The sequence below is a fragment of the Papilio xuthus genome, unplaced genomic scaffold (assembly GCF_000836235.2).
Source record: "Papilio xuthus unplaced genomic scaffold, Pxut_1.1 DF825928.1, whole genome shotgun sequence".
NCBI classification, from domain to species: Eukaryota; Metazoa; Arthropoda; class Insecta; order Lepidoptera; family Papilionidae; genus Papilio; species Papilio xuthus.
Window position 1 is genome coordinate 4,445,254 of NW_013532721.1, and position 20,370 is coordinate 4,465,623.

General features: G+C 33.1%; 1 protein-coding gene across 1 annotated transcript in view; it reads right to left on the reverse strand.

Moving 5' to 3' along the window:
* LOC106125193 (uncharacterized) overlaps window positions 1–20,370 on the reverse strand; it is a 152,318-nt gene that overhangs the window by 131,625 nt on the left and 323 nt on the right. Inside the window, exon 2 of the mRNA XM_013322299.1 lies at window positions 1,015–1,241. Coding sequence (XP_013177753.1) covers window positions 1,015–1,081 — 67 coding nt within the window. The 5' untranslated portion in view covers window positions 1,082–1,241. The remainder of the gene's footprint in view (window positions 1–1,014; window positions 1,242–20,370) is intronic.

A 20,370-nucleotide genomic window follows, 5' to 3' on the forward strand; every position in this document is an offset into this window, starting at 1 on the left:
ATAACAGCTTCATTGATCTTGCTGAAATTTGACATAGATGTAGAACATAGTCTGGAAGAACACATAGGCTACTATTTTTTTTTAATTCCGCGTGGACGGAGTCGCGACTGTTAGTCATATGATATACTAATTTGCACAAGTTTCCAAAAAAAATGCTTGAATAGTAACATGACTATGAACAAAGTGACGTCTAAAATCTATTTTAGTTTTTAAATTATACTCAAAGTTATAAGTAAACTAAGCGAATATTTAATCTCCCAAGAGGTGTATTCGTCTTCTTTGATTAAAACTAATTAGATAGTTATGTTAAGAGGAAGATCTGAACGAGGTATTTTATCAAACATTAGTCTTAATTGTTTTATAAATGATTTATATCCTTGGAGAGTCTCCAGAGTCAGTTGAAAAGTTAATCAACTAAAAGCCCAGCATCCTGGATTAAGAAACCAGTTAATTTATTGCGAATTGAGGAAGATATTTTTTTTCTCATCTGTTTTATTCCTTAATTAAAACTGCTATGTCTGTTCTTGGAAAGGAATATTCGATTAAATTACGACTCTGTGTTATGGGAAGGGTGGAATTAATTTTAATTTTGGTTACTTTAGCCGCAATTAAGGGAGGCTCGTTAATCAATGTGCCCAAATCTTTAAATGATTTAACTAATTAATTTTAAGCTTGGGTTTTGGAAAAACATTTTTTTGATATATTAATGTTTACACTCTTTTTATATTAAAATGGATTAAATATTTAATTACTATTTATTTAAAAATATTCGGCTAATGCGCTCTTTTGGCTCGGGAGATATGGAACATTTTTGGAGCCAAAAGATTCAATGTGTATACGTAGCAACATATGTAGTTTTGCGTAAGGTAAACGGCGATACTAACAAGACAGTTACGTCCGTCATTGGGAGTCAATTGTCTGGCGATGATAATGATGATGATGATGAATAAACGAATGAAAATTATGATGAGTATGATGAATACGCATAGAGTAGTGAATATAATTCATACTCACCATCGATCCATAACAGCAGCACAACAGCGACCACTTTCCTAAACACATTTGCACTCACTGTCCCCATTGTTCAAACAGTTTTTCGTCTCCAAATCACTCGCACATTTTATTCAATCACTTTTTATATATCGGCTATTTCGTATCATGTCTCGGTCTGTTATCCTATATACGTTAAAGGATAGAGTTTAAACGCATCATCGTAGATAAGAGACGATTGTAACGGGCACCTGTAACAAAAGAAACAATCTTAGAGGGTTGCCAAAGGGTCTAGGGTAAGGATAGGCCGTATTGTACTAAACATCTTTATTGTACCCGTCATCTATTATCCTTTACATAATATACTAAATTATAATTTGTAACAATATACATATGTATTAAAAATACTAATTATTACTGCAGTTAAAGTTATTTAACAACTAGCTGTAGTTCAACTCCGTCGGTGAGGTACTAGAACAAAACTTAATTATTAGCGTATGTGTTACTATGTTCTACATATGTGCCAAATTTCAGCGCGATACATACAGCTGTTCGCGAGACACCATCAAACAAACATCCATCCAAACATTTGCATTTATTATATAATACTAGTAAGATTAAGGTCAAAGAATTAGGTTGTCAAAAGGGTGGTGTGTTTTTAATGAATCTTTACTAAGAATGCACTTATATTTTTGAAAGACAAATTCTATGAATATTTTTATTTAATTTTGATATTAAAGTAATTTTATATGAATTATTTAACAACATAAATATAATTGTTTGCATAAAAACTTGGCCGTTGTTAGTTTTTAACGGTAACAAGTCTTTTGTGAGTCGGTGTCGGGAAGGCTTTGTACGGAATGAATGCCAGCTTACGTAACGTCAACAAAAATGTCGCGGGACTTTGGTTTTTTTCCAACGTTATTTTTATTTTAATGATAGTAACGTACTGGGATGTTGCTATAGTTATCTGACAAACTGTGAGTCTTTTTAATACATTCCATGCTTTGACTGAGGGATTTTAAAATATAAATATCTAAATTTGAAAATAAAATACGTTTCATAAATATTTTCATTTTGAAGTTTGTACTTTACTGTAAATTTTTGACAAATTCAGGTCATTGAACTTTCGATGGCTCCTCTTTCAATGTCAAAATATCCTTATCATGCTGTATAGTTCGTCAAGGATATCTGACCCGATGGGCATAAGTGAAATTAAATTATCATAGCTTACTAGCGCCCTCCTGTTAATGTCAAAAATGTATCACTATGTTCGCACTTTAGCTGTCATGTCATGTTTTTTTTTCTTTTATGGCTTTTTCTATTCCCATGTAGGTTTTACATATTTTCTGCCAAAACTAACCGCGATAGCAGTACGTCACTTACGCCTTAAATAAGTTTTACAAACCGTTTTTTAGACTAAAAACTCCATATAAAACATATTGTTAACTGTGATTTCAAAGATAATGATAAGATAAAACAGGGATGACGATATACTTTACATATAAAATATTAATTTAAACCGTAAACTTGGTACTTCTTAACTAAAATTCCTAATAATTTGGACGTAATATAATCTTTCTAACTAAATCGTATCTTTTTATCAAAAGACACATAAAACACGAGGGAAAAGAAAAGAAAATGTGACATAAAAAGAAAAGCTTCAGGTAGGGGAGAAAAACAAGTTTTTTTCTTTGGTGATTTATTTAGGCGCGGCAATGTGTTGAGGCGCGAACCCGTGAATGATCAATGGCTCCTGTGACGTAGCAAAACTAGCCGCGACCCTACAATATAAAAAATATAATAATTTCGTTATAAATAAAAAATATTCTACATTCTTGGCGACGTTCCCGAACCGGACAACTGACATTCATAACTAGCTGACGCCCGCGGTACTACGCGCGGTATTAAAACAAACTTAATTAGTAGCCTATGCGTTCATCCAGACTATGTTCTACATATCTTCCAAATTTCAGCGAGATTTGTGCAGCCGTTCTGGAAATACCTTTTAACAAATGTTCATCCATACATTTCAACTTTCGCATTTGTATTATTAGTAAGATATGTATGTACATCTTTTGATTAAGTTAATCTTATATTATTGAAGAAAATAAAATATCATAACAGTAATATTGTTCCTTTACCAACCTTTTTATTTTGTACAGAATTAAAATAAGCGTCTTATATTTATCAGGTTGTAAATAGTATGCAAGTAACCACTGTCCCAACATCTGTTTAATATATCCATCTCTCTCATTTTCCTTATCAAAACCGAAATAACACTATTTTGTAATAATTTGCTTACATTTTTCTACTCAGTTACGTTGATTTCTTCATAGAGTTTACTCTTAAAGTTTCTTTTTATTTAAGGTGAAAAATCGGTTGGCACGCGACAAAATTACTACTATTTGAAACAAATGTTCTTCCAAGCGATTGCTTTGAGCAAAACTTTCCGCACGACATGACCAGAAACAAAAAAAAACTCCCGAGCATCGGCGCTCAACGTTTCAAGTTCAGCGAAGCTGCCAAGAAACTATTCGGCTATTAGTTTAAGCTTCGTTCACTCGTTCAATTGTTCAACTTAAAAAAATATTTCCATTCATTACGATTGAGTTTCATTAGCGAACCGCGAGTCAGCATTCACTCGGATGCGAGGTATCAAGTGCTCAATCTGGCACTCGACAAAGCGTCGCGATCCATCGACAATAAACCAAGCGATATTGTGTCTACACAATGCTGGCTGTAAACCGGTCATAATGCCCCGGAAAAGTTAATTAAATAGGTCCGCTAACCGCAACGACATTTTTCAATTGATTCGCGAAGATTGATCGACCGAATAATGTACCGGTCCGATAAATGGGAACGAATTCCAAAGACTATATTGTTACTCACTAAATTTCTTATAATGTATCACTTGGTAATGGCATTGAAATATATCCCAAAGGAATATTATCTTATCTTACTTCTTACTAATATTATTAATGGAAATATTTGGGTGGATGGATGAATGTTCGTTAAAAAGTATATCTAGAAGGGCTGCGTAGATCTGTTTGAAATTTGGCATAGCGTAGAAAATAGGCTACTAATTACGTTTTTTTTTCATTCCGAAAATGGATTTGAAGGCGACAGCTTGTGATTAAATAAATATAATCGATCTATAAGTCGATCAAGTATTTATTCGTTTATTTTATCTTTATTCGAAAAGGTAAGGTGACAATATGAGCAAGACGTTTATGATGATAAATGACATATCCTGCGTGAACCCTCACACATCAAAGTGACCCCAATAATGTCTTGAGCTCAAACACTAACATCTGTACAATATACAACTATAATAAAACTTAATTTCTGATCTAAACTAGCTCGTGACTCCAGCTGAATTAAAAAAAAAACTTAATAAGCCTATGTGTTGTTTCAGACTATGTTCTATATCTATATAAAATTTCAGTCAGATCCAATTACCCGCTCTGAAGATACCTTCTAACAAACATCCATCCAAACATATGCATTTATTTAGTAAAATTCTTTAAACTATTTATAAGTTATTAAAACGACAGTGTTTGTTCGATTGTAGGTACAGACTAAACAACTTTCAAAACCTAAAGTAGAAAAAACTGAAGAGTGAATTTTACGAACTTTATTCCTTCCTTGTCTTTTTTATCATTACATTTACTGGCAACGTATTCGTAATTTTTCTAACTTAACATATCACATGCATGTTCTACTTTATTATAGAAGAATTTATGTAGTATATAAAAAATAATGTACATAATAAGATTAAAAGCGGTTGATCGATCGGTAGAGCGTAACTCGCGGGATCCCTTCGTAAGTAGTTTGGCCAATCATTCACTTTACATCTCCCAAGCACGATATACTGTTATATACATTACGATAGAATTACATTGTTATTTATTGGTTCGTATATACTGCTTTTAGTAGGGTTTTTATTAATATTACACTGTAAATAATTTACAGTTACTTACGCAGATTGTAATAAAATAAATTCTTCTAATAGCTTTATTGATATTTTATACATCGAAATAAGGACACAACTATATCGAGTTATACTAAATTAAGTAACAGTAGTAGTCGCCAACAACATCTTGTGGACGAATTGGCTGACCCATTGCAATGCCACGACTACACAGAAAACAGGCGTAAGTTGGAAGCAATGCCGCGATTCGTCTAATGCGTGTGGTTTCGATGGCTTAATACTCTTCTTTTCCTTCAGACCCTTGACTTATAAGAAAAGCATGGGAACGGAGAAATGAATTTGAGGCAGGAGAGCGCATAGAAAAGGAAAATATTATGTTTCTGTGAAACCCCTCGGAAGCGGTCGTTTCACTATTTCGGCGAATCCAGGTGCTTGCTCGTTTGCCACCTCATAATATAAAAAAAGCCGCTACATAGAGAAAATAAATACTTTTTTGTTAAAAGTCCTCCGAGCCTTAAATACGTTTTTCGTTTCTTCTATCAAAGAAATTAAAAAGTAACAAGGAATATGACATATCTTTAATAAAAAATAAAGCGAATTCAAAACATATTCTTCTTGAATCTTTTCTCGTTACATCAAAGGGAAACAAATAAAATGTTATGTTACAAATATTCGATGCGAAAGTTTACGAAACCTAACGATAAGGGAACACGAATCAGATAATTTGGACATTGTAATTTATGTTTCTGACAAATGAATTGTTACTAAGAAAGAGTTATTGCATGGAATCGCGAATAAATATAAGTTATTTTGTCGGAATATGTATTTTACTGCAATAAACTTTTATCATAACTGAAAATGTAACCATTAATTTATCAACAGACATAAGAGAGGTTTCATTCCGCGTTTCGACTGATGAGTGTGCCTGAGGTCTAATTTTAGGTCCTCTTTCTCTTCCCGCCATTTTCTTATAAGAAAAGTACGGGCGAGGAAATACGGTTTTGATAGGGGGTGTATAGAAGAAGAAAATATACTCTTTCTATTGGTTTACTATTGATGACTATGGGCAACGATTACTTCGCTATTTTGGCGAATTTAAGTGACCTTTTTTACTTTAAAAAAAACTATTACGTACTTTCTAATATGATCAAGTTAAAGCAATGTGTAGTTTAAATTGAACAGAAATGAAGTGATATTTGAAATATTGAAGCTTTAAAATTTTTATCTGAAATCATCTTCAACTTTTATTGGGAAGATTAAAAGCTTCCGAGATAAGAGAACACAATCATCTGATTGAACGACCACAAACGGACTCTGAGTGTAATCGGTTCTAAAACGAAAAATTAAACTTCAGATCTTTTCTCCTAATTCTCGTTTGAAGTATAAAATTATTTTATGTTTCACATCAATAAAGTCGTCTTTAAAATATAATCAGAACGAAATATTATTTTACGTAACCAAACAGAATGTTAACAAACAATCGAGTTATTAAACTGTTCTTTGTATTTAAACAAACTTCCATATAAGTTCTTTGAGTAAAGTTTGAATAATACTTGACTCTATTAAATTATATTAAACTTCATTATATTTGTGAATTCGTGTACAAAAATTAAATAAAATTCTTCATATACAAAGGAAAGATCAGTTTGTTATAGAAACTTTCGAAAATAATCAAAAAATATACAAAGTTTACAAACGATTCATTTCTATACGTTAATGATTATTTCTATTGTCAAATAAAACAGTACAATAACATATCAACACCACGATAACAATCACTGAAAGGATCTGAATGGAAATTGACACAGAGATCGACAGATTGGAAAAGAGCTCATAGGCTACTTAGTAAGGTACTTTCATTTCAAATCGTGTCCCATGTTTGTCCCATCCCATCTACCGAAGGATCATCATTAGGGAAGAAAGTTTAAAAAAAAATTAAAAATATATTATACTTTAATAGGGTCAATAGAACTCCAAATACTTAATATAAATGTGGTTAACCTAGTGTTAGTAAGGTCTGGAACTCTGTCATGTCAGCCAAGTAACTGCTGGAACGGTGAATGTTTGGCATCGCTCCTAAAATTGATGTTAACTTACATAAGTCAGATGGAAAAATACTCAATCTTACCTTTTTATCTACCAACATAGGATTTTATTGCTATGAATTAAACACGAATGTCCTGCAATATTTTCAAGCAGTGGTAATCCCACTTTGGGTCATTGCGCCAGTGGAGTAAACACAAATTTTTGTAGTTAATTTATCTCATTTTATATCGCCCTTACTCTAAAGGTGAAGACAAAGAAAACGGATATTTATTAAGCTAAGTCCTTGCACACATTTCTTTCTTTCGTTCGTTTCATTTATCATACTTTAGTTTTGAAAACACCTTTTGATATTTCTATTTAAGAATGCAAGTTAAATCGAAACATACGCTTTGTCCTCACATAAACAAAACCTATTGTCAAATCGCAAACCGAAAACATTTCAAATCTTCCTATATTGAGTAAAATCGCTCGCTTTCCACAATTCCATTTGTTGACATACAGTTTATTTCGTGTAATACAACAGCGTTCGAACAATTCCCAGACGCTTCACAAAACTCGCATCGGGGTGTTATCTCGACGAGTTTCGCTTACAATTTCGACTGGAATTCGCGATGTTTTCGGGTAATTTCGAACACCTGAAACGCCCCGAGCGAGCCGATTGCAACTGACGCTATCTCATTGCCTGTTGTTTAAATGCAGGGGGAATATTCTTAACGTTCCCGCTCCAATTTTTAAGCGTACGACAATAATACTATCGATGATTGTACAAGCCGTATAATGCCAATATAAATGCTATTGGATTCAATGTTTTTAAGATAAATTTGTTTGCATTTCATTTACGTATTAATCCACTATTTTAAATAACTTATCAAATTTTCATTAAATTTATTACTCTGCTAAAAGTAAGTTGCAATATTTTTTATCATTTTCGATTAATGTTGAAATTCAATAGTCAAAGATGTAATAATAATAATAAGGAGAATATTTACGTTTAAGTATTTTTGATTCTCTATACCAAAATCAGAATATTTTTCCAGGTCCGTATTGATATATGGCCTACGAAAATCTCTTTTTAATTTCAGCCAGTATTTATTGTAAAAGGAACCGAATCACGCGATTAACTCTTTGGTTACACTCGATTTTGCGATCCGAGAGAACTGGAATGTTTTGATTCAGTTGCATCACTCGGATTTGCTTCGATGAACAGAAATCCGAGGGATATCAAGCATCAAATTCACAAATTTACGATGGGGGAAACAAATCAAAGCTCAGCAAACAACGCGCAGTAAATCATTCCGCCAATTTGAGATGTTATCTTGCGGATCGAGCCGAATACCTGTTATCGAATGGGGACGTATTATTACGTCACATGTGAATTGTCAAACTTCCAACGGAAATATAATAAATTAAGTAAAATAATATCCCTTCGCATAACTTTAACAAGGAACTTTCTGACTGCTGACATTCTTTTATTTATTTTAACTGTTACTGTTTTTGGCTTTGAAACTTGTTAAATAACCGAAGATCGAAAGAGAAATTTCGAGGCCGCGTTACACTGCGCGTATTTTGTTACATGATGATAGATGCTTACTTTCATGTTTCTTTCGTAGGTATAAGAGCTTAATGATAAAAGACATCTAATAAACAACTCACAGCAAAGAATCTATATTGAACTAGCTGTCGCGTGCGACTCCGTCCGCGCGGGATTAAAAATAGATGTTGGCCGATTCTCAGACCTACTCAATATACTCACAAAATTTCATGAGAATCGGTCAAGCCGTTTCGGAGGAGTATGGGAACGAAAATTGTCACACGAGAATTTTATATATAAGATTAATATGAAGAACATTATAATTTCTTCAATCCAATACCAATAAGTACTTAATAGATCAATCTGCACAAAAAAGTGGTATTGTTAAAAAGAGCGTAAGGCAAAAGTCAAAAGTCCACTCAAGTCGGCGCCGCGCGACTTCGCAGATAAAATGTTGTAGCATGAAAAATGGGCTATAGGAGTTGAGAGAATGACTTGAGTTATTGCCGCTGTGTGCACCGATCCCCTCCCCTCACGCCCCCCTTCACCCCGCTACCATCTCTAACCCGCTCTCGACTTCATACGTAATGCGCATTTTGATAAAGTTTTAATGAGCTCACCTTGTTTTCTTGACCCGATTCACTCGCTCTATCAGTTTGTCTTGTTTATTAAGATCTATGTGCGACTTTGCCATTTTATATTTCATTTTTTTTCAACTGTTAGGAAGAAAATCTGACACTGTGCCGGTATACAGGCGCAACACTCGCCTTATTAAAATGTCAAAGTTTATGTCCCCTCACTAATCATTCTGACACTCGACTTGGTAATAAAAGCGCGCCATTCGCACCAAATGATTCTCACTAATAATGTCTAAAACTATGAATCATCATCATCATCATCATCAGCTCATTACACGTCCCCACCCTGGGGCTCGGAGCCTACCCTAAGGTCAGGGTGATTAGGCCATAGTCAACCACGCTGGCCAAGTGCGGGTTGGTCGACTTCACACGTATCTTTGAATTTATTCTCAGATACGTGCAGTTTGCATCACGATGTTTTCCTTCACCGTAAGAACGTCGGATAAATGTACATATGTAAATCGGAAATCGAAAAACACATTGGTACATGGCGGAATTCGAACCCAGGACCTGCAGATTGCAAGTCAAGTGCTTGACCATTAAGCCACCGACGCTCTACTACTACTATGAATAAAGAGATTAAAATAAATAAATTGTAGAATGGACATTAGAAATTCAAACTCTTTGATCAGAATCGTTAGTATCGTGTTCATCGAGACACTTTTTATTTAAAACGATTTCACACTATGATCTCTGATAGAAACTGAATTCTTCAAACCCTTGTTGTGTTTATATTCTAACAGAGTACATTCAACTATCGATTAAATTGTTATCTTCGGTAACGAGAAGTTTGTAACAACCTGAGCTGCAGGCGATGTATGCATCATTGATTTTTATTTAAGCTCTCAAAAGTTCACGAAAACATCGTTAAGTGAACGATATTTTGACGCGATTTTAAAGTCAACTTCTAAAGTATTCAAGAAATATCAGCGCTAGGATAAGCTTGGAATTATTAAGAATATATCAGACTCGAAATAACTTATAAAATTATAATTTCGTAATTCTTAGTGCTGCTTTGACCTTTCGATCTTCCCCCATCCTCATGAGGTGGCCCAGCCATCGGAGTCTTTGAGCTTTTGCTTCTCCGATGATATTCGGCTCACCCACCAGCGTCGGCAGACCCACTTTGGGTCGATGCGCCAGCGGAGTAAGTAAGTAATTCTTAGTGACTGGAAGAGTTACATATATAGAAGACAAATAATTAATGATAATTTTTTCATTATTTCCATACAATGTTACGTTATTGCGTATATTTGCCTTTCTTTTAATCATTCTGTCAAAGATACTCAAACAAAAAAAATTGTCGTGTTTTAAAACTACGGATTAAATAATTTAATTCCCAGCTTGTTGTATATGTAAAATATATTTTAATTGCGCTGATTTTTAATGTGATAGAATCTTGTTTCTAAATAGGGCACAAATAAATTAGTTAACTATCCCGTTTGTACGGAACGAGGACAATAATTCCTAATTATCTGCCTCACAACGACAATTAGCCGACTGTTTTACACCAGCATTAAATTACTACATAGTATAATACATAAAATAATTAGGTACATAAAGTTATGTATATCGAAGTTGTTTAATCCCACTCTCATATTTGTATTTAGTGAGATTACGTAAGCATAAAATTCATACCATATCTTATTACTAATATTATAAATGCGAATATTTGGATGGATCGATGGATATTTGCTTGGAGTTATCTCAAGAACGGCTGTATGGATCTCGCTGAAATTTAGCATAGATGTAAAACCTAGTCTGGAAGAACAGATAGGCTACTAAATAAGTTTTTTTTTTAAATTACGCGCTGTGACAGACGCAGGCGGCAGCCAGTTTATAATAAGTGCGAAGATTTTGTGACGAGTAAATTTAACAAAGGTTTACTTTGAAGAATTGTTAGTTGCCAAACGGTTATCACATTCACTGCTACCGATTTGACCTGCGGATTCATTCTAGTTCATAAAAGTTATAGTAGCATTGGACGTGTTAACAGCAATACAAACCTTTATAAAACCATAAAAGCGTAAGGAATATTGAAAATTTTACCTTTAACATATAGTGACTTTAAAAAAATGCTTGTATCAAAGTATACAAGCATTTTTTTTAATTCACTTTTAAAGGGAATCCCAAAGGATTCCCTTTAAAAGTGAATTATTCAATAAAGGCGAGGCTTCTACGTCATTGAGTCCGAAATTCAACCGGACGCGATGTACACTCATCTTTTCAGTCCATTACCTTTTTTTCATCTGAACAGAGTTAAGCTGATTATGCTTGCATCAGAAATGGATAGCGCGCATTGGGAAACGTTGCTGTGAAAATTGGTCCGTCATTCGATATATTCTGTATACATTTTAAATTCTGTAACGAAATGTTTACTTGGTCTCCACTGGAAATGGCTTTGTTTTTATACTATAAATTAAACTTTCGATAATGTTTATTTACTAGTTACCATGACAACTATTTATAAAAAATATATAACTATTTTAAACAGACACTCTGAAAATCTTTTACAATATATCTTAACAAAACATCTGTAATATCTAGATATATCTAAAAGTCCATTTCATTTTTATTCAATCAAATAATAGGATTTTATTTTCTTCAGTCTATTGAATGGTACATTGATGCTAACGTAGACGGTGTGTCGCTCATCTGTAAGATGACTCGTGACGAAATAACGAAACAAAACAGCCTGCCCCTGATCCTATCGCAGACATCGGACGACTGAACCGAATGTAACTAGCCTCCCTAGCCATTTATCACAACAAAATCACAAAAGCAACCTTCTTACTTGCTAATAAGATTCAAAATAACTTGAATAATGATCGTTTTTATGGTTAACATCTAAGATAAGTTGAGAGACTTTCAGGTTAAAGGAGGTCTATAGTGGAATATATTGCCGACCATGGAAGCCTTTCCCTTACTGAATTCTATTAGAATTGTTTATTTATGCGATGATAATCTGAACATTGACTGAACAAAAAAATATCTATAATAGGCTTTTTTTAGCTTAGCACCACTACATCTGCAACTTTAATGTGCAGCAAAACATCATGTGACGTCATACGCCAACAATAACCCTTTAATATTATTTAAAGTCGGCAAAGAAAACAATTCTCAGCAATTTAAATAATGTGTAAGCGAAGTGACAAAGGGTACGTGTTACGGGATCAAACTGGGATGACGTCATAAAGAATGGTGAGAAAATAATAAGTTCCCTGATTACATTGCTTGTTCCGCGCAAATCCACACACGTCAGAATAAAATCCCAGCAAACCTACATTATTACAATATACATTTAAGTTGGCATGTTGGGATAAGAGCGAGACATCGTTTTTGTACAGCTTTAACTTAATGTACCATCTGTCAATCAACGGACAGTACAAACCCGATCCTAGCATAGTTCTTCTGTCCGACGTGTCAACTCTTATACCAATAGTACACTAGCTTTTATAATGATTTTCAATACATCTTGTACAGTCAGCTGCATAAATATGGGTACATTACTACAAATACTAATTATTACAAAAAGTGGTAGAACCCGCTTTAACATCTTCGGACAAATTGGCCAGGTTCGCCCGGTGAAATACCACCACCACACGGAAAACAGGAGTGAAGTGGAAGAAATTTAGTCCTCTTTCCCTTCCCACCCTTTTCTTATAAGGAAAGGATGGGAAGTGGAAGTGAACTTTCCGGATGAGAGGATGCATGGAAAGGGAAAATATTTTCTTTCTGTGTATCCTCTCCTCCGTCGATTAAAGGTAGGCAACGCATATGTAATTGCGTATGTCTATGGGCAACGGTCACTTCGCTATTTTAGCGATTTCAGGTGGCCGCTCGCTCGTTTGCCGCCTTCTGATATAAACAAAAAAAAATATTTATAAAACTTCAAGAACTTGTATATGCATTTGATTTCAAAAATATCTATCCGTCTCTATATTTTCGATAAATACATGCTATCGACGAATATGTATATAATTATTTCTGAAACAGAACGCCTATACAAGTTTCTAAAGGTTTGTAAATGTCTTCATATTTATGAAGCTGACTGTACATTGCAAACTTGATTTTAGATGTTATATTTCTTCAGGCTTTAGAACAGATCAGAGTTCAAATATACATTTTTATTTTACACTTGATCACAATAAATTTAACATTAAATTAATACAATAAAGTAAAATTTGTCAAAGTTAATCCAGATTAATATAATTCGGTAAAAGTCAACGTTGAATAAATAAAACGTTAAAGGCAAGAGTACATAGAACCTTTGAAAATTCAGTATTAATTAAACTCTTTGACGTACTGTGAAATTCGGAAAAGTGAAAAAAGCTTTTAATGTGGATAAATCTAAAGCGTTGTCAACGTCGCTCTCTCAAGAGGTTTCATTAGTGAAACGGAAAAAACAACGCAACACACTACCTTTATAAAGCTTTTTAAACAACGAAATTAATGTATCAACCTCCGTGGATCTAATTAGCAGGTTCTTTTTTGCATTAAAGTTGCCGCATCGCTTGTTACACGCCACGCCAAGATCAATTCTATTAGCATAGTAATAAAACTCATTTTATATTGTTTAATGAAAAATTGTCACAGGACACAAAGAGATGTGAAACTGCTATGCATTTTAATTCATATTGAATAGCTATTAAAAGTTAAAGTTATGATGAAACAACTGTCATAACTCAAATGTCATACTTTTATCATCACACGTTGCAAAATACAAGTCTGTGAATTTTTTTTTTTTTGACTTTAACATAAACAAAACAAATATATTATACCAAAACCGCAATTATATATTGTGAAAAACAATTCTAAATTCAATATTAAACATCAATCTGTTAACTATCAGATCGTAACATCCGTCTAATCAAAAGCAATTCGTTGGCGGTGAAGCGCAATAAAAAGCAACAAGCATCCAATAACTAACAGCAGACAATGGGGTCCTGTTAATCTGGATACAGTTTAAAGTTTCATTTGTCCCGGCAAGAGTTTCCGAGACAATTCATAAAGTGCGCACAAAGGCCGGCGAGACGCCAACTACGGTTTTGTTCACTCGAACTTCTATTGTGTGCTCTGACCCATTGTCTGTTAAATCGGAATAAGCTAGTGTCACTCTAGGTGCATTGGATGTGCGAGGATAAAGCGAATTCTCTACTCGCTTTTTCTACCTTCCCTTCAACCACCTTTGCACCTGCTTCCATAATTCATTTGTCTACGCTTTATTTGTTTTCCATTAAGACGGGTTTTGTTTTGGTTTAATAAAGGGAAACTTTTTCTTCGTTCTTCGTATTATGAAATTAAATTTAGTATTGTGCGTTCTATAAATTCTTGATACGTTGAATTACATATAGTTTGATATATTAAGAAAATTAAAGATATAAATAAAAGTTTGATGATATTAAGATACTTTATAAATGGTATAGAGTACTACACAGAAAATAAATTGGAGACAATATAAGAAAATCTTAAACATTTTATTTCGAACATTGGCGTTGTCAAAATATGTTGCAATCCGCTTGAATGCGTTTCTCCTCATACTTTACTGAAATATTCAAGTTGAGTGCAAAATTGTGTATTGTGTTGCGCACGGCGATGTATTGATATTTAACAAACAAGCCTCTTACATTTGAATGCGCTATACAGCTTTTAGCTTGTTAAAAGTTTCGAGTGTATATAAACTTCTTTGAAAACGAAAAGGAATGGGATATCGAGTAAAAAAATCATTTTTATGAAAAATAACTTAATAAAATTCCAAAGTTTCTTACAGAGAACATATAATACAACTTTCAAAAAAGGATAATTAAACAAAAACGCAACGATGCACTACAACTATCTCTTTTTACCTTATCCATGTTATATCTTTCTTCTTTGTCGTGTAACGAATTTTGCCTTGATTTACGTATTACATTTTTTTTATTTAATTAAGAAATCACTTACTCGAAAATGTCATATACAATTGTATATTAAAAAAAAACTTATACATAAGTAAAAATTGCCAATTACAAAGTCGAACGTATCGAGTCAAAGTAAGGTTTGACTTGAGACATACATTCCACTAAGTTAAGTTTTCTTACTTAACACCGTGTTAACTTGAAATATATTAACGTTAACCCTATTTACTGGCAGAATAACGTCGCTGCGAGATGTTTCCTTCACAATTGTAGCGATAAAGCGTCCCGTACGACCAACAAAGCGGCGGCGCACAAAAGAAGCGAGGCAGTCTTTGTGCCGCCGATACTGGCGACAAATGATCCTGTGTCTATGCTTTTTGACTGCTATAAATGTTAAATATCATGTAACATCAAAGGAGAAGAAAATTCGTACCCTTTCGTATGTATAAGTTATATTAAGTTATTCGAAATTTTTGAAAAAAACTTTGATATTAACAATAGCAGTCAAAAAACATGATGTAATATTTAGAGATTGAATTTTACCAAATTTGGATTAATCATAATTAAAACTCTATTAAAAACAAAATTGTTCCATCCATACAGTAACCTTATATAAATAGTAATTCCTCTATCAACAGCTTAGCATAGTCACCGGTCGCTTGCATTCATTTTTAAAACGACAATCTCCGTAGCTCGTTACAAGAAAACTAAGTCAAGTATCCCACCACTACGACGACAAGGACATAAGCTGACTGACATTTCTGCCTAAAAATAACATAACGACAGGAATGCTACCAGAATTCTACGTTTCAATTAGCCAAATGAGCTCTTTTGGAATTCTCTGGTGCCCCGCAAAAGATGTCTAACGGTTTCATTTTATTTTTTGTCGGTTGCGGTTTAAGTATACGAAATCTCGTGCAATTATTTCATACTGAGGAATAAGGTTGGCAAAATATTAATATAAAATCAGAGCACATAAAGTAAACATATATATAAAATACATATATATATATATATATATATATTACTTTGTGTCATCCGCAACTCTCATCGCGAATAAAAACATAATTTGTAGACTATGTTCTACACCTGTAACAAATTTTATCGAGAATCATTGAACCCTTTTGCAGGTGCCTTCTAACATCCATCCATACATCTAAACATTCGAATTTATAATATTAGTAAGATAAGTGCAAACGACAACGTCGAGTAAATTTGCGTTCACTTAAATGAAAATACTCAACCCCATTCCAAGGTCACTTTAACAAGATAAATAACCGACTATAAAAATGATATCAAGACAACAAAATTAATTTCATTCCAGATGCCATGAATTTTTCAAACTTATGCTGTAAATGTCTCGAATAAGTTGATAAAAAAAAATTAACAAAACTTCCCGGAACATCAGGAGCCAATGGAGAACTTTTTATCAACAAGTTTAAAATAATTTTAAAGTTTTCGAAGTGGCAAAGCTTTTTTTTTGCGGTGCTATTTATTGTGCGGTGATATTTTAAGATATTTTACGAGCAATCGATTTATGTATTTTAACTATGATTCGATTAACGTGAATTTTTTTTCTGAATAGCGTAAATATATAGCGTTTTAAAATAAGATTGTGCGCATCATTATCCTCGAAAGTTGCTAGAAAAATATACCAACGACAACATAACTCACGTCCGTAATTTAGAGGGGTAGGCAGAAACCACAGACCTCCATTTGGGCGTACGTATACATACAAGTCGGTTTTGGGTACCCTTAATACCTAATCTTGAGTATTTCATTAAACTAAACGTTATAAATCCGTCCGTTAAAAATGAATACGAGGCTTAATAGATTCATCTTATACGGCTAATGACATGAAAGGAAGAATGCAAATTGTTTAGTATCGATATGGTAAATTCATCAGTGGACATTTATTGCCCACTTGAGGCAAGTGACAGGAGGTTTGATTAATCATCTGGGACGCTGGTTGCGATCTCCTCGATCGAAAATATCACTAATCTTGTATGAAATATTTTACATAAAAAAAGCTTAATTTAAAAAATTCAATTATTCATATTTGTATAGTCTAATTTACGAACCAAAAAACATATTAAAAATAATGACTAGGTACATCAATGGGAGCGTCGGTGGCTCAGGGGTCAAGCACTTGACTTGCAATCTGCAGGTCCTGCGTTCGAATCCCGCCTTGTACCAATGTGTTGTTTCGATTTCCGATTTACATATGTACATTTATCCGACGTTCTTAGGGTGAAGGAAAACATCATGATGCAACCTACACATATCTGAGAAGAAATTCAAAGATATGTATGAAGTCAACCAACCCGTACTTGGCCAGCGTGGTTGACTATAGCCTAATCACCCTTAACTTAGGGTAGACTCCGAGCCCCTCGGTGGGGACGCATAGTGAGCTGATAAAGATGATGACATCTATGATGGAAAACAAATTTGAATGCATATTGTTAGCTACAACGTGCTTGTCTTTAAAAAACTTCAAGTCTGTATATGTACATAACTTATATATAACAAAATCAGTAATCTTATTTAAATTATTATTATAAACCTCCCATTAAACAATTACTATATTTTTATCAAATCAATAGGAGGAAGAAAATACTCTGAATATTTAGTGAACATTATTCTCGTCACCTCGGAAAGCAATTGTGGAATAATACGCTACAGATGATAGCAATTGACGGCTGACAGCTCCGACAGTCGACGACACAGTGAGCTCGTTATAACCAGGAAATAGCGAAGAATTTTATTTTATTGTTATACTCGCCCACGAATCCGTCTGTGCGGAGTGGAAAAAAACTTAGTAGCGTGTGTTCTTCCATACTATGTTCTACATCTGTGCCAAACAAGCGATCGCCAGCGACTATGTCTGAATTAACAAATAAAGATAATTATTAACCTATGTGTTCTTTTAGACTATGTTCTATATTTATACCAAATTCCATCTAGATTCGTCCAGCCGTTCTGAATACTTTTAAACAAACATCCATCTATTCAAACATTCGCATTTATATTAGTAAGACAGGTTTCCACTGTTGTGACATTAGTTTAAAAACATCTTGTCATCTCTTTCATTCTCTTTAAGAAATGAGAGAGAAAAATATTTTTCAATAACGGTGTTCCAGCAGTAAATCTTACGATAAAAGACTATATTGATAGATTCAATGGATAAATTATTTTTATTAAAAGCAAACAATTGAGTGGGTGTTATTCAATTTCCTTTAATTGAAGTATTGTAAATATTTCCAAAGTTTGAAGATCCTTATTATAATAGAATATAAAAGATTTAATTAAAGTCAAAATTATTGTGTTAGCTTTTGTACTTAATATCTAAAATTATCGCGGGTTTCTGAGATAAAATCTCTGTATAACATATCGTCATCCCAATCAATCTTTGAAAGATACAACAGTCTGCTCTAGACGGGGACTTTGGCCTCAGAAACTCACTGCTAAACATTATCACGGCAAGAAAGATAATTTACAATTTAAATTCGATTATCATTTTTAACTTCATTAATATTTTGATATTAAAACTTGATAAGACAAAATGCCTATGCCCAGCAGTGGGCGTCTCATGGCTGAGAAGAAGAAGAAGAAGACAAAATGTGTCATCTGAGGGCTTACTACGAATATTTCAAAGAATGTTTTCGAGACGCCATCAGCAGAATTTATATTAACTGTGTGTAACCAGGCGTGAAGTATACCAACTAATCTCACACAAATTTGTCGATGATGTTAAGAAGGCGCGTATCGCAATTCGTAGTAATACCTCAATAGTGATGAAAATATATCACATAGCAGTTAAATCTTGACATAATTTTTATGTTACGTTTTGCTCTACGTTACATTATATTATGTAATGTTACATTGCGTCACTTTTTGTTTTATTATGTTGAGTACATAACGCGTGGGCAAGTTTACTTCAATATTCGTGTGCAATTTATTAAAGTTGCTCGCTTTATGTGTTTGTGATTTAACTGGGCAGCGTTTATTTGCAAGCGCGTCATAACCGAAACATGTGTACGCCGCGCTGTAAGTATCAGCTTGGCACAATACCAAATTTTAAATTATTTTAGTGGTGTTCGTTTTATAGTTCTTCAATCCAATTTTATGCGATTTCTACTTTGTTGTTTATGTGAGTTAAAGTAATAAGATTATATCATTCAAATGCTTTATTTCCCTTCCAAATTTTGCTAACTTTGTAACTTTGGTATCATATTTAAAAGATAGACGTATTTTTAAATTACAAAGTAAGTCAAAATTATATAAGCTTTATCAAAGAAACAATATACAGTCAAATTAAGAACCTTCTTTTTTATAAGGTGGGTAATACCCAATTCACGGAAATATATCTTATATCTTTAAATGAGCAATTCTTATATATATAATTGGAATCTCGGAATCGTCTCCAACGATTTTCATAAAATTTAGTATATAGGTGGTTTCGAGGGCGATAAATCGTTCTAGCTAGGAATCATTTTTAGAAAATGTCATTTTTTTCGTGTTTTATCGATAATCAACATAAACATAAACTTAACTTTTTCTACCGGTAAGATCGAAAAATATTATTCATATTTCATCATTTTATTAGTAATTCATACTTAAATATAATTTCCAAAAAACATAATTAAAATAAAATACCAAGCAAAGGCCGGTCATCCAGGTACTATAAATAAATCACATAATATATTAACAATTAGTTACAATAATAAAACTTAATCAATATCAAAATTACTTACAATAGTTATCTGCAATAAATTAATAATTGTGACATACATAAAGCGTATATAAGTTATACATAGTACATAAATAATTACGTGACATATTTACCATTAACATAATTGTGTTTTAAATCTAAAAGCTTATTTACACTAAAGACTACGAACGGATAACAATGGTTCAAAACTTAAAAGGCAATAAAATAAAGAAAAAAAAATCTTCCACCGCAAGAATTCCGTTCGACAGCAATGCATTATTCAAAGAGAAAGAGCGACTTACATTTTCTTTCATTGATAGTGGGATTTCTAGGTATTATTTAATGTAAATCTAAACGTCCCTACTCAGAAATCGTGATAAACATTTTAATTGTCTACTTTGAGAGTTAATTAACTTATCAAAAGACCTTTAGCATTTCAAACGGTCGTTATAGATAAATACAAGAACGTTAAATCCATTAACTTATAATAATACGTTCATTAATAAGATTAGTTTATCTTATAAATAAATAATATATCTATGTTTATATCCTGGGAAATAAATCTTCTGAACTCAAATTTCTAATCTCCAAAAAAAAATTCTGATGAAACTACGGAGATGTATACC